Below are 16,487 nucleotides of genomic sequence, written 5' to 3'. Positions count from 1 at the left end.
CGTTTTGGAATAAGGCTTTAACATAACAAAATGTGGAAACAGTGAAGCACTGTGAATACTTTCCAGATGCACTGTATTGACGGGACATTAATTATGTGAAAAATTGCCGTTAAAATTATTATTTTTTTTTCAGAACTTCTTAAACTACTTCAAAGTGTTCTCGTCAATAAATCCTCCACGTGTCAAAATAAGAGCCCCTTGTGTTATTTTTGTTTTTTTTTACAGTTATTATGTAATACGTTTTTTTCTAGTTATTAATGGGATTTTTGTTAATTAACTGCATCTGAGATTTTATACATGAGCCTCTGTGCCTGTCATGGTAAGGAAAAAGTTTGTAAAATCGAAATGTTTTCAGTTGTTCAATTGGTTATCTGCCTTTTTCACCACCTTAGTTTTTGGTATCACAAAATCCACTATCGATCAAGCTCTAAAATCTTGGAACCAGAATATCATAGAGAATTGGGTGGGCTTTATTTGACTTGGGCCAGTAAGCAACCCCCCATAAGACCCTGACAACTTCCTATCAACCAACCAGGATATCCTAGCAATCACATAGCAATGCCCTAAAACCCACTCTAAATTTCTTCAAAAAATTTAATATTCTTCTTTTCTGATGGTGACTTCTGATTGAATTGCAAAAAAATTTATAGATCTCTCTCATTGCTTGTATTTTCTCTGTGTATTAGGCTCATCAAGGAGGCGGGGAAGCAGGATCCAGAGCTGGCCTACATCAGTAGCAATTTCATCACAGGTCACAGTATTGGCAAGAACCAGCCACGCAACAAACAGATGGAGGTGGAGTTCAGGAAACAAGAGGAGGTGAGTGGGTTCTGCAGACATGGGAAGTCACTTCCTGAACTTGATCCAATCAGCTTCATTGATTTGATTGATTCCAGGTCCTGAGGAAGTTCAGAGCCCATGAAACCAACTTGCTCATTGCAACCAGCATCGTGGAGGAAGGCGTTGATATTCCAAAGTGCAATTTGGTTGTGCGGTTTGACTTGCCGACAGAGTACAGGTCATACGTGCAATCCAAAGGTCGCGCCCGCGCTCCAGTCTCCAATTACATCATGCTAGCTGACAGCGAACAGAATAAAACCTTTAAGGAGGATCTTAAGACCTACAAGGCCATAGAGAAGGTCAGTACTTTTCATGAGACCTCCTTACTGAAAGTGGTTTGGTGTAATTCAATTATTCTAAAAGATATTTCACCTCAGATCCTCAGAAATAAGTGCTCAAAGTCAGCAGAATGCAGTGATTTGGAGCCGGAGACCGATGATGACAATGTTCTCCCACCTTACATCCTGCGCTCAGAGGATGGCAGCCCCCGCGTCACAATTAACACAGCCATTGGACACATCAACAGGTAATTTTCCTTTACTGAATAACTTTTTTTTTTTTGGTGAAGTGTGTAAATGTTTGTTTTGGATTTTAAAAAACTTGCACCAAACTCAGTTTAATGTAAAGACAACAATAAGTAAGCCGTTTGTAGGTTCATTTCTGCAAAAATTGTGGCTTTGTTTTTTCCTAATCCTGTAAAATTAGCCTAAAACGCCTAATCAAGGCATACCCAAAGTAAATTTAAAGCTGTTCTTGAACCTTTTGGAGTACATGCATGGTTTTGGTCACATTTGAAAGGGGACACTCTGAAGTTGTTTCCCCAGCAGTCAGAATTACTGTAAGTGCTACTGATTTTGAGTAATAGAAGTTTGAACACAATGAAATAGAAGTTTGTTTTTCCGCCTGAAATCTTTTTTTGCATACAGATGCCTGCAGATGACTATAACTTGTAGCTATTAGCTTGAGAACACAATGGGATCACAGCATGAAGCCTTACCTAGTCCAAGTTCAAATGTTATAACAATACCATAAAAAATGAATATTTTACACATGTTTTTCTAAGGGTACACCCAGGTGTTTTACAAAAGTGCCTTTTGGATACTCCAAAAGGACCCTTTGGTAACCTAGGACAAATAGGCTACTACTTTTGAACGCTTCAACGTACAGTCATAATTTTGGGCTCTAATGAAAGATGACACTTGGAGCTATCATATTCCATATCCAGATCCACTATTAGTTTTGCTGACACAGAGTAACTGATGCATAAACACATTAGAGTGCCTTTTCCCTTCTTGAAACTAAATGTTGTGCATATAAAAGAGTCAAAACTAGTGCTATGGTGGACAATTTGTTTATATAAAAAATACACAACAAACTATTTACATGAATTTTTACACAAAGTATTTACAAACCATTATAAAATTGTACATGTTTCTAGCAACATGCCAGTCACTGTAGCAGTCACATTTGGGTACAAAGCACAAAGGCACATCACAGGAAGAGTACTTCACTGGTGTCTTTGCATGACACTGCCTGCACTTCAGATGACCAGCGGTGCAAGATTTGGTGATGTGCAACGGCCTGTGATGTGCTCTTCGTGGAGCAGGAGATACGGGTCTGGCTGTGGAGTGAGACCCCCAACTCTGCCAGCTCCTCAGCAAGGGTCTCTCTGAAAGCCTTCTGGTTCATGGGGCTCCTCTCTTGATGAGGTGCTGTCCTGCTGCTCCACTTTATGTGGTCGCTTGCTGAGTGGGGGAGAAGTATCCGGCTCCCAATCGCTATCTGATTCAGTGAGAATAAATAAATGTAATTTACAAAGCTAGACACAACTTTTCCATCTTTTCTGTATTCTATATATATATATATATATATATATATATATATATGTTTTTCTTTTCGACTGTGTAAATATGTATTATTGTATGTATATTTACTGTAAATACTGTATACTTTGCCAATGTACTATGGAACAAATAGATGGGCCTACACCTCCCCCCATGAATTCAGCATTGTACAAATAGATGGGCCTACACCTCCCCCACCTCCCCGCATTGTAACAAATAGACTCTCAAACACAACATATATTCTTATTTTCAACTTATATTTATTGATTTATTTATATATGTATTTCACGTCCATTTATATATGTATATATATATAAATACATATTTACAGTAAATATACAAAACATCTAAATAGCATGTCAATAGATCTGAAACAAACAATGAACTAAAACCTCACACACGCACAAACAAATACAAAAAACACACAAAAACGGTTCAAACACTCACTGAGGAAACACACGACAAAGGGTAATTACAAAATGTGTATTCATTATTCAAACTAAAGCTTATTTATGCGGAATATACAGTAAGATATGTTATAAAACACAAGAAAACACTTACTTGTCCAGAGCAATGTCTCATCTCTCCATAAACATTTCCTCTGCCTCCGAATTATCCGTATTGTTTTCAGAAATTTCATCTCCAAACTCTTAATTTAACCTTCTTATATCACATCCTGGGGTGAAAATCCTGTTTTTCGCGTCCGTTTCACCATATTTAAATCTCCAAATGTGTAAACAGTTCCAAAACAACACTTCACCTTTTTACGCATGGACGCACAAAACACTCGGTAATGGCAAGGCAACTTTGCGCACACACATTACAGAACCGTGCTCTAATCGTCCCACTAAAGCCGCATATCACTGTTTTCAGAATTTCATTGGCTATACGATGCGTCAGTCATTTCCACTCTTCGATGTAATTGGTTTGATCAGGGAACAAAGGAAAGTGGGGAGTCCCTTACATTCGACACAGACAGTGGTTGGCTATTGAAGGCTTTGGACAGGACATGGAAGCTCCTATTGGGTCAAATGAGGTGTCAATCGAATGGTCAGAGTGCGTGCTTCCATTTTGATACCGGATATAGGAAATGTTTACATCTGAACTGAAGTTATTACCGATAATATGTGAAAGTTTAGGTACATCTGCCAGGTGCTTTGAAATGATGCAACAAGAGTCTGTGGATATTTATTGATGTAATAATGTGATTTGGACTAAACATTTTACTTGATTTGATCGTTTGGACATTTGACAATGAAACAACACCGTTTTTGTCGGGAAGTTATGGATCAGTGGAATACTATGAGGCTTCATAGGCGAGTTGCCTAAATTTTGTTATTGGTTGTTTATATGTTGGTGGTCTGACAAAGATATAGATTGTACCTGCTGTTGTGATTGTATCTTAAAATGGTTTATATCAATAGAAAATCAAGAAATGTAGCTTTCCAAAGATATGTGGCATGTGTACCAATGTACACACAGCAGTTTTGTTTATCGCATACTTTTATTTTGTACATTTAAGGGCCCGTCCGCGGGCTGTCTCAGTCCATAAAGTTAAGCGTCAGTCATAAGGTGGCTTTCAATCCAATTTTATGTGCATTTTGAAATTGTGCATAAGAAATCCTGAATGGAAATGCTTGATATGCGAATATCAGGTTTGTTGTGGAAAATCTGAGTTTTGCAATACCGTTTGGTGACACTAGTGGTGCAGATATTACACACTTCACCTTAAAATGGACAAACACTTTATTTTATGGCCCATCATGCGTTGGCACCTGAATGTGTTTTTTTTTTTTCTTGTGTAGATATTGTGCACGGTTGCCCAGTGATCCGTTCACTCATCTTGCCCCTAAGTGTAAAACTGTGGAGCTGAAGACTGGAGGTTACCAGTCAACTCTCTTCCTTCCCATCAACTCTCCACTCAGAGTTCCTGTCACTGTAAGTGCTGGACAAAACATCACTTTTCAATCAAAATCTGACACTTATTCTTCTTGACTTGGAGTTAAAGGAAGGTAAACTCTATCGAGAGCATGTGTGGCATAATGTTGTTTATGACAACAGCTTTGTCTTTGTCCTTCCTTTTCTTTAAGAAAGCAAACATCTGTGTTTTAGTGAGGCACATACAATGGAAATAAATGTGGCCAATTTTTGAAGGGGTTAAAGGCAGAAATGTGAAGCTTATAGTTTTATATGTATAAAAAAAAAAGCACTTGCATTAATTCTTCTTTTAATACTTATTTTATTTAAGCAACTTTTAACATGCATCCCTGATTGAGTAAAAAGGACAAAAGGAGGTAAGATTTTTAAATCTGTTTCTTCATCTTTTTAGGGGCCAACAATGAACTGTGCAAGACTTGCTGAGAAAGCAGTCGCTCTTCTCTGTTGTGAAAAACTGCACAAAATTGGTAAGCATGAAAGATCCCAATGATAGCTGATTTATGGTGCATTCTGGGACTGAAGATCACTGGCTGATGCATGATGTCTGTTTATAGGGGAGCTGGATGATCATTTGATGCCGGTGGGGAAGGAAACTGTGAAGTATGAGGAGGAGCTGGACCTGCATGATGAGGAGGAGACGAATGTGCCAGGAAGACCAGGCTCCACAAAACGGAGACAGTGTTACCCAAAAGCAGTGAGTGTTTTTCGCAAAATCATAAAGTGGTTCAAATGTCAGAATACTTGGATCATTAAAGGTGCACTTATTTATCTTTTTTTTTTTTTTTTTTTTGTGAATTGCTTAACTTTTAAACAGAAAAAAAAGGAATAATAAAAAAACTATGATTCTATATATGATGCTGGCCACACATTCATGAGCACCACAGTATTGAGATCATGTGACCAGCCGAACATAGCTCACTTTATATTGATAATCCAGTATAAACAATAGAAACATAATGAGTGCACCTTCATTTTTGTAAAACATTTTAGTCATAATAAGACTAGGACTGTCAATCTATTAACATTTTTTATCAAATTAATTATATGATATGCTGATTAATAGTTGGCATATATCAATTTCTGCCTTGAAAGGCCCCCAAATAAAAATAATTTAATGTGATTTAAATTATTATTCAGCTGTGTTTGATTGCAAAATGAGTCTTCATTTTGAGCATCTGTCTAGATTTTGTCATACGGCCCCCTTCTGAAAACATAAAGCTGGTACTTCAAGCTTTATTTGCTCTGATGGTAGGAATATTCCTTATAACAGTCTGGGGGTATGTTTATTTTGTGTAATATATATATATATATATATATATATATATATATATATATATATATATATATATATATAAGTATTAGTATTTTTTTTAAATGGATGACCTGGACTGAATAATTAAGAAAGGAAGCCACTAAGTTCACAGTATATAGACCGGAACTCCTTCAATACTGTTTAAAAAGCATCCCAGGGTGAAACCTCAAGAAGTTGGTTGAGAAAATGCCAAGAGTACATTTCTGCAAAATGTGGCCACTTTGAAGATGCTAAAATATAACACAGTTTTGATTTATTTTAGATTTGTTTAATATTTCTATTTCATTATTCCATAGTCTAAAATGTGAAAAAAATTAATAAATAATGATTAAGTGACCCTAAACCTTTGAACAGTTTGTATATATAATTAATCACATTGAATTAACGTGTTTAATCGACAGCCCTAAATAAGAGTAATTCATCGGTCTTCTCAGTATGTTGCACTCTGATTCTGTGGAGAGATGCCGTTTCCTTTTCAAATTTCATCATAAAGTTGTGTTTTATTTGTGCAGAAAATGTAGACTTGGTGTGAAATAGTGCATTTACATTTTTTGTAGTGTTACATTTTGAACCGTATGAAAATGTGTATGTTCTCTTAGATACCAGAGTGTCTGCAGGGTTGTTACCCTGTGCCAGAGCAGCCTTGTTACCTGTATGTGATTGGGATGGTTCTCACCACCCCACTTCCTGATGAGCTCAACTTCCGCCGGAGGAAGCTGTACCCGCCAGAGGACACTACCCGATGTTTTGGCATTCTGACAGCTAAACCAATACCTCGGGTAAACGCGTTCTGTACCATCTCTTCCTGAAAATGGCCCTCTTTGTTAATGAACAGTGAACTTCCATACAATACTCTTTAAGTCAATGAGTTATTGTTTCACAGTAGCTCCTTTTGCATAATTTCTAAGTTAGGTTTTTGATTACATTTTAACCTCCTTAAACATATGTCCCTGGATTTGGACAGATCCCTCACTTCCCTGTGTACACACGCTCTGGTGAGGTGACTATCTCGATTGAGCTGCAGAAGTCGGGCTTCATTCTGAGCACAGAGCAGCTGGAGCTGATCACTCGCTTGCACCAGTACATTTTCTCCCACATACTCCGCTTGGAGAAGCCAGCACTAGAGTTTAAACCTACAGAGGCAGATTTTGCTTACTGCATTCTACCTCTCAATGTCGGTGAGTGCTACAGACGCAGTCAGATGTTCAAGCTTTCATGACTTGTCATATCACTGTTTGAACAGTTATTCCCTTGATTTTGCCAATATATATCTTACGGAAACGGTTTTGTGTACGGATTTCTGTTCAGTTGAGGATTCCAATATGTTGGACCTGGATTTTAAGTTCATGGAGGATATTGAAAAGTCTGAAGCACGCATCGGCATTCCAAACACTCAGTACACCAAGCAAAACCCATTCATTTTCAAATTGGAGGACTACCAGGATGCTGTCATCATTCCGAGGTAAGACAAATTACTCCTGGATCCTTTGAGTTCCTCTTATTGTCGCTGTAATTAAGTTCTTATTGATTACTTGTTAGCTCTGATCCAAAACTTAATAAGCTGCGCACTGCCTACATAGGCAGCTGCCTTCTATGGCAACAATGTAACCATCATGAAACCTCACAAGTGACTGATTTGGAACACACTGCATAGGTAGCAACTCTGCACGCAGTACAAGTAGCACTCCAAACCTCAGTAGCACTTTATTTTACTGTACTGTTCTTCATTTAAGTACTATATTATTACAACAACTACAGTAATTACTAGGTACTAAACCTAAGCTTAACCTATATTAAGTACTTTAATACGCAGTTTGTAAACAGAGTACACATACTGTAAAATAAAGTGCAACCCAAACCTCACTGGTTCTCATCACATCTTTTAACCAATCATGTGATATGTGTCATGATATTTGGTCATGTAAATGACAGATTTTTCATTTTTGGATTAAAGGTTATGAAACACTGTTATCAGATATGTATGTGTTACACATGATAGAAGACAAAGTAGATATACATACATTTTAATTTTAAGACAAAAGTGGTTCATTTGGGATTTTTTGCCCTATTTTTGTCTTCCGGGTTTAAAATCAACATCGAGTCAACGTCATACGATGTGACGTGTCCGTGTACTATAGTGCATAGATGCTTCATCATTGTCTCATAAATATTAATGAGACTGCGTGGCCTTATCCAATTAGAATGGGCTATCTCATAATTATTATACCTGTGACCAGCCCTTCAAACTCTCAAGTGCCTCCGTGTCCTCCACCACGCTCTGCTGACAGGAACAGAACCATCTTTCAATTATTGCCAAAACCTTTTAAATGTTCGTGCAGCATGCTATTATTAACGTTAGTGTTTGGAGATATGCAGTGAGGTGGACTGTTTATGACTGGGGCTCATTTGCGTCTCTGTTAACATTTGATTGATCCATCCATCTGTCCGTCCGTCATGGAATAAGTCTCAAAAGTTATTAAAATTTAAAAAACAGAGTACATGGCTTGGCATTTATTTGTGCATTAATTTGCAGATATAAAATGACCAGTTTGATTCTGTGTACTGTATTGTGATCTTACAAATCAGTGTATATTTTATTTGAGCATTCTGTTATGAGCATTTTTGAAAAACCTTGATGTTAACTGCATTAGTGAAATGATGCTCTGTGACTGGATCAGACAGTCGTTGTGTTCCTTCTTCCCTCTCTCTGATGGCTGTATCTTTTGAAAATGTGGTGAGAACTCCACTGTGCTGAAACAGGCGATGCTGTGATCCTTCAAGGGACACAACAGATGGCGTTCCATCATATTTAGTTAGACTTTAACTTTACCAGCTAAACAAATCATACTATTTGACATAATTTATCATAATATTTAGTAAGAGCTGGCATGGGCAACTGAGAGATGACATATTGCTCCCCTCATTCTCCCCAGCCCTGCCCCACCCACTAGGGGAGGGATGGGCCCTTTTTCCCATAGCTGTCCACACCCAGTTAAGTTGCATTTTTCAAAACAGTTTTGAGGCTGAAGGTGGAGTGTTGGATGACCAGATAACTATTCCAAATGTTAACTCAATCCTATCCTTCTGCCCATTTTCTTTCTCCTAGGTATCGTAATTTTGACCAGCCACATCGGTTCTATGTGGCTGACGTTTACACAGACCTCACGCCGCTCAGTAAATTCCCCTCTCCAGAGTATGAGACTTTCGCTGAGTACTACAAAACCAAGTACAACCTTGACCTGTCCAATGTTAACCAGCCCCTACTGGATGTGGACCACACATCTTCAAGGTAGGTTAACAAAAAAAATAAGACAAATTATAGGATTGTGTGTGCTCTCTCTCGCTCTCTCTCTCTCTCTCTCTCTGTTCATTTTCAATTTAAAGTACTTTATTGGCATGATTGTGTTTACATGCAATTTTGCCAAAGCATTAGTACACAAAACAGATAATGACAAGACAAATAATAATAATAATAAAACAGTAACAAATAACAATAAAAATATAATTAAAATATGGTGCCAGGTAATTAATAAAATAAAAACTATAATAACAGTATACACTATACAATATAAAATAAGCATTTAACAAGACATTATGAACTAAAAAAAACACAAATTAAAATACTGTGACTGAAGTGCATTAAGGCAGTAATTGGTATCTGAGGGTGTGCATTTCAAAAATGAATTTAGCTGCAACTGACGCATGATTGTCCTCCCCAGTAACACCTGCATTTGATCCGTTTCTGCTGTACTAGAAAAATTTGGCACAAGTTTTGAGAGTTTGTCAAAGTATTTCTGTCTCACCTCTGTAAATTTCTCACAGTGAATGAGAAAGTGTGTCTCTGTCTCGACCTCACCAGTGTCACAGTGAGCACAGATTCGTTCTTCCTTTGGAAGCCATGTTTGTCTGTGTCGGCCTTTTTCTATGGCCAGACTGTGATCACTGAGTCTGTATTTGGTGAGGATCCATCTCTGTTTTGTATCTCTTACAGTGTGGAGATATTCTGCTAGATTATACTTTCTGTAGGGCCCAATAACATTCCAGTTTGCTTTGATTTTTACTTTCATTTTCCCAATGGTCCAAATCAAATTTTTTGCTTTCGTTTGTTGGTGGGTTTGTGAGTTTCAGAGCCAGCTGACAAAAGGGACTGGTTTTAAGGGCTTCATGCTGCAGTGTGTTAGGGGGAACTTACATTTAGGTGTGTCCAAAATTTGAGGGATTGTTTTTCAATATGTATAATGAGGGGGTATCTGCCTAGTTCGGCCCAGCATGCATTTGTAGGTGTTCTTCTCTGAACTTGTGCAGTAGCTGATAGCAGCACCTGATCATCTGCATAGAGAAGAAATTTAACTTCAGAATTATTTAAGAGTAAAACCGGATGTTCCATATTGTTCCAGTAGCACTAGTAACTCATTAATGTAAATGTTGAACAGAGTTGGACTCAAACTGCAGCCCTGTCTCACTCTACACCCTAGAGTGAAGAATTCTGTTTTTTTATTGCCAATTTTAACTCTGCACCTGTTGTCCGAATACATAGATTTGATTGTGTCGTACATTTTACCCCAATGCCGGATTGTAGAATTTTATAATATAGACCATCATGTCAAATGGAATCGAATGCTTTTTTTAAACTTTTTTCAACAAAATATTGCTGATTTTGATGAACATGCTGGTTGACTATCATGTAAATGTGGTCGGTGGTGTGGTAGGAGTCCAGTCTGACTCTTACTCAAGACATTGTGCTTGGTAAGGAAGGCCTTACCCCCCCCCTTTCATTAATGAGTTTGTTTGTGGTGGTCTTTTCCTGTAGATTGAATCTTTTAACTCCCCGGCACCTTAATCAAAAAGGCAAAGCCCTTCCGCTCAGCAGTGCCGAGAAGAGAAAGGCCAAGTGGGAAAGCCTACAAAACAAACAGGTACTAACTGGCGAAAAGAATTTGTTGTAATAATTACAAGTCATCATACCTGAATTAGTTATAAACACACTGTGTGTAAATATTTCCTCCCACTGAGAGTGTTAACAGTTGAACAGAGTTTTTACTCACATCAGATAGCAGTTTTAGGATGTATTTATGTTCCATCTGCTCAGATTTTAGTTCCGGAGCTCTGTGCCATTCACCCCATCCCCGCCTCTTTGTGGAGGAAAGCTGTCTGCCTTCCCAGCATTCTCTACAGACTTCACTGCCTTTTGACGGCTGAAGAGCTGCGGTCTCAGACAGCCATTGACGCTGGCGTAGGGGCTCAAACACTGCCTCCTGATTTCAGGTCAGTTAAACGCCTCCATGCCAGTTGTAATAAAGGAATATTCTGGGTTCAACACCAGTTAAGCTCAATCAACTGTATTTGTGTTATATCCAATTTTACAACCATTTTAGGACCATAAAAGCATTGATTTAAACAACTTCACAGCTAAAATAATTCAGTTTTATTGGAATAATGGAAGTGCTTTTATAAAATTATAAGATTCACATTTCTGCCTTTTTAAACCTTCCAAAAATTGGCCCCATTCACTTCCATTATAAGTGCCTCATAGTAACCTTGATTTGTTAAAGAATAGAATGGATGAGTCAAAATTGTTGTTGTTAATCGACATTGTACCACAAATGCTGTCGATACAGCTTAACTTGTATTGAACTCAGAATATTTCTTTAATCTGTTAATCACTGTGTTTCTTATAAAGCACTGATTCTTGAGATAAGGGACATAACATGTATTGCATACAAAAGTCATCTTTATTAAAAATCAAGGAATTCATACTAATAAAAATAATGAAAATTTAAGTAAGTAAATGTGTATACTCGGGGCATTTATTACTTATAATTGTATTTTCATTTTTTTGATAAGGGCTCTATATTTGAAAGCACATGTAACTTAACCTGTCCTCCGCAAGAGGTCACAATGCTAAACTTCCAAACAAAGTGTTTAAAAATGCAGCACATTCATAATTATATAATTATATACACTCACCTAAAGGATTATTAGGAACACCATACTAATACTGTGTTTGACCCCCTTTCGCCTTCAGAACTGCCTTAATTCTACGTGGCATTGATTCAACAAGGTGCTGAAAGCATTCTTTAGAAATGTTGGCCCATATTGGTAGGATAGCATCTTGCAGTTGATGGAGATTTGTGGGATGCACATCCAGGGCACGAAGGTCCCGTTCCACCACATCCCAAAGATGCTCTATTGGGTTGAGATCTGGTGACTGTGGGGGCCATTTTAGTACAGTGAACTCATTGTCATGTTCAAGAAACCAATTTGAAATGATTCGAGCTTTGTGACATGGTGCATTATCCTGCTGGAAGTAGCCATCAGAGGATGTGTACATGGTGGCCATAAAGGGATGGACATGGTCAAAAACAATGCTCAGGTAGGCCGTGGCATTTAAACGATGCCCAATTGGCACTAAGGGGCCTAAAGTGTGCCAAGAAAACATCCCCCACACCATTACACCACCACCACCAGCCTGCACAGTGGTAACAAGGCATGATGGATCCATGTTCTCATTCTGTTTACGCCAAATTCTGACTATACCATCTGAATGTCTCAACAGAAATCGAGACTCATCAGACCAGGCAACATTTTTCCAGTCTTCAACTGTCCAATTTTGGTGAGCTCTTGCAAATTGTAGCCTCTTTTTCCTATTTGTAGTGGAGATGAGTGGTACCCGGTGGGGTCTTCTGCTGTTGTAGCCCATCCGCCTCAAGGTTGTGCGTGTTGTGGCTTCACAAATGCTTTGCTGCATACCTCGGTTGTAACGCAGTGGTTATTTCAGGCAAAGTTGCTCTTCTATCAGCTTGAATCAGTCGGCCCATTCTCCTCTGACCTCTAGAATCAACAAGGCATTTTCAGCCCACAGGACTGCCGCGATACTGGATGTTTTTCCCTTTTCACACCGTTCTTTGTAAACCCTAGAAATGGTTGTGCGTGAAAATCCCAGTAACTGAGCAGATTGTGAAATACTCAGACCGGCCCGTCTGGCACCAACAACCATGCCACGCTCAAAATTGCTTAAATCACCTTTCTTTCCCATTCTGACATTCAGTTTGGAGTTCAGGAGATTGTCTTGACCAGGACCACACCCCTAAATGCATTGAAGCAACTGCCATGTGATTGGTTGATTAGATAATTGCATTAATGAGAAATTGAACAGGTGTTCCTAATAATCCTTTAGGTGAGTGTACGTATATATATGTATGTATGTATGTATATATGTAAAATGAAAGGTAGGGAACTGTAAGATATCAAATAATACATAAAGTAAACTTGTTTTCCATAAAAAAAACTGTCAAAGTTGTTTCCTTTGTGTCCATTTTTTATAATCCTGAATATATCAGACAACGGCATGCTCAGCTATAACTCTTGAGTACCCCGCTTCCTGCTCATGGTGAATGCAACAGTAGGATGCTTGGTCTGGTAAGTTTTAGATTTTTTTTTAGATTTTAAACAAACAATGTTTAAATCTCTGCGGTCACCGCTTCAAAATTTCAACAACATCATCCCTTTGTGATAATTTTAAATAATTGTGGAATTTTATTTTAGGTTACAGAGGCAGCTTTAACTGCGAAAGAAAAAAATAATATGGCTCCAGTGTACAACACATAGTTAAGATGGAATTTTGTTTTTTTTATATTTTCAACTCAAAATATTAGAATTTTCAGAAGTGTTAAAAAAAATAAATGTATGGAATGTATTTTATCTCTTCACTCCAATACTGAAAACCTTTATTAGATCATTAAAGACTACACTCTTGTTGGATGAGGCAAGAATAGATTTAAATAGTTTCCTTTTTATTGTGTCTGGCAGAGTTGGCAACATTTACAGTAAGATGATTTTCAGGAAAAAGCGTTTTTCATAAAAACCTGTTTGTTAGCCGAGACCTTTTGTCTACAAAACAAATCCATTGCAAATTAATTCAGTATTAAAAAATAAAAACTTTTAAACATGTTTTGTCCCTTATCTCAAGAATCAGTGAAAGAACATCACAATGGAAACTAAAAAAAATAAAAATTAAAATCAGCTGCAGCAAGCAATCAGAAAAAGCATTCTGATTTGGTGTGAGATTCCTAATCTTATTAAATATTGACAACAGGTATCCTAACTTGGATTTCGGGTGGAAGAAATCCATCGACAGCAAGTCTTTCATTTCTTGCTCCAGTGCATGTATGGAAGAGGATGATCACTGTAACCTCGACACAAGCTCAGATTCAGACCACACTGTCCATGAGGGCTGCAGCACGGAGGCCTCCCAGTCTCCAGAGGGCACTCTCCCTTGTGTCAATTGCAACACACCAGATGAAAAGCTAGAAACCCACATGCTCCCTGTGACTGATCACCAGACGCTGAACAAAGATCCCAGCAACTGCGTCTATTCCCAAAATCTCCCTAACGGCACTCGATCCGACGGTGGCGACCTTCCACACCAACGTGACATTTGCCAGTGCCCTCAGCTGGGCCCACTGGAGAGTGACCTATCAATGCAAACCACTACCTCAGTTCCTGTGTGGACCTCTCCAGCCAGTGAGCCACAGCCCCAGCCCGGTTATGAATGTAACCCAGGCAGGAAATCGGATCTCTGTGACGGTCATGTGAAAAAACCTACCTCATACTTTTGCCCCAAACTGGAGATGGCAACCAGCACCACAGCACCTTCAGCTGTGTCTTCAGAGGTCTCTGACTTGACTTCTACATCTGCCTGTGTAGGCCCAGCATGGGATTCTCCGAAAAACTTGGGCCCCAACCCTGGCCTCATCCTGCAGGCCCTGACACTCTCCAATGCCAGCGACGGCTTTAATCTGGAGAGGTTGGAAATGTTGGGGGACTCTTTTCTGAAACATGCCATCACCACCTACCTGTTCTGTACATATCCTGATGCCCATGAGGGCAGGTTGTCATACATGAGAAGCAAGAAGGTGGGATTTAATTAGAAATACTAAAATTAATAGTGGTGCTACAGCAAACTGATATTGCTATTGCTCATACTTGGGACAAACCCCTAATTATTAAACTTTTGCATTTAACAGTCCAGCACTCTTTGTGCTATGGACAGATTATGTGGCTTTATTTATTTATTTATTGAAGGGATAGTTGACCCAAAAAAGAAAATTCTCATCATTTATTCAACCTCATGCCATCCCAGATGTGTATGACTGACTTTCTTCTGCTGAACAGAAGCAAAGATTTTTAGAAGAATATCTCTGCTCTGGTCAGAACTTTGAAGCTTCAAAAAGGACATAAAGGCAGCATAAATATAATCCATAAGACTCCAGTGGTTAAAGCATGTCTACAGTAGTGCTATGATAAGTGTAGTGAGAAACAGATCATTATTTAAATCCCTTTTTACTCAACAAATCTCCTCCCTGCCCAGTAGGTGGCAATATACACCAAGTATAATAAAAGAAGAAAGTAGAAGTGGAGATTTGTAGTACAAAATTAACTTACCGTAAATATTGATCTATTTCTCACCCACACCGATCATATCTCTATTGAAGACATGGAATTAATCGCTGGATTACTTTTACACTGCCTTTGTGCTTTTTGGACCTTCAAAGTTCTGGCCACCATTCGCTTGCGTTGTATCGTCCTACAGAGCTTAAATATTATTTTACAAATCTTTGTTCTGCAGAAGTCATACACATTTGGGATGGCATGAGGGTTAGTAAATTATAATTATACATTTTTAGTTTAAGGTTCCATTGAAGACATTGCAAAAAAAAACAAAAAGCGAAACATCATAAACAGTATCACAAAAAATAACTATATGATAAGAAAAGGGAATATAACATAGCAACAATTAACATGCATACAAATAAACAACAAAACCACAGACTCCATAATATGTATGACCCTTAAGGGTGAAAACACTCTTTAGTATCATCCATATTTTGGACTCTGTGGTCCTCTTTAAGGGTGCTTTCACACTGGCAGTTTAGTTTGAAACGGCACGGTTCGCATGAAAAGTTGGTAATGTGAAAGCGGTCATGCGGACCGGGAAGCGCACCATGATACCGAACCCGAGACTACCTGTAGGAGGTGATCTGAGTTCAGTTGCAATGGAACTGTAGCGCAATTTGCGTGAATGTGAAAACAACTCAGATTCAGGTGCGTACTCGTTCAGGAAGTAAAGTAACTTGCGCGTGCGTTTTTCATTCCTGAAAGTCCCAAAAATTTAATGACACCACAATGACATACAAGTACAATCAACATTATAAATACTGTCTGTCTGTCTTATAAATACTATATATAAATTCTATTATAGGTTATAAATGTAGGGTATAATAGAAGATAACAGTGGTGATAACTTCACCTTAGACACAAGCGATGAATTCCTTGCAGTTAGCTGTCTCCTCAAAAAACACCCTTTGCGAGCAGCAGCAAGCCGCCTTCCCTGGGCAACTGATGAGATACGCCATGAAGAGCCTATATACACAGTTGTCGTTCACTTTGCTGTGAATAATGGCACCAAAATAACAATAAAACAAAAAGTATGAGGAGTCACGTTGTGTTCTCCATGCGTGTTTGTGATGACGTAAGATGAATGCAAATGGACC

General features: G+C 38.4%; 1 protein-coding gene across 1 annotated transcript in view; it reads left to right on the top strand.

The window, feature by feature from the left end:
- LOC127662215 (endoribonuclease Dicer-like) overlaps positions 1-16,487 on the top strand; it is a 50,240-nt gene that overhangs the window by 20,126 nt on the left and 13,627 nt on the right. The window contains exons 12-24 of the mRNA XM_052153312.1: positions 687-819; positions 897-1,139; positions 1,218-1,366; positions 4,490-4,622; positions 5,014-5,089; positions 5,177-5,316; positions 6,534-6,713; positions 6,899-7,112; positions 7,243-7,396; positions 9,041-9,223; positions 10,745-10,850; positions 11,024-11,199; positions 14,030-14,849. Coding sequence (XP_052009272.1) covers positions 687-819; positions 897-1,139; positions 1,218-1,366; positions 4,490-4,622; positions 5,014-5,089; positions 5,177-5,316; positions 6,534-6,713; positions 6,899-7,112; positions 7,243-7,396; positions 9,041-9,223; positions 10,745-10,850; positions 11,024-11,199; positions 14,030-14,849 — 2,707 coding nt within the window. The remainder of the gene's footprint in view (positions 1-686; positions 820-896; positions 1,140-1,217; positions 1,367-4,489; positions 4,623-5,013; positions 5,090-5,176; positions 5,317-6,533; positions 6,714-6,898; positions 7,113-7,242; positions 7,397-9,040; positions 9,224-10,744; positions 10,851-11,023; positions 11,200-14,029; positions 14,850-16,487) is intronic.

Source organism: Xyrauchen texanus, chromosome 22 (assembly GCF_025860055.1).
Source record: "Xyrauchen texanus isolate HMW12.3.18 chromosome 22, RBS_HiC_50CHRs, whole genome shotgun sequence".
In the NCBI taxonomy this organism is placed as follows: domain Eukaryota; kingdom Metazoa; phylum Chordata; class Actinopteri; order Cypriniformes; family Catostomidae; genus Xyrauchen; species Xyrauchen texanus.
Note: the sequence above shows the minus strand (reverse complement) of the source record. Positions and strands in the feature narration are given on the sequence as shown.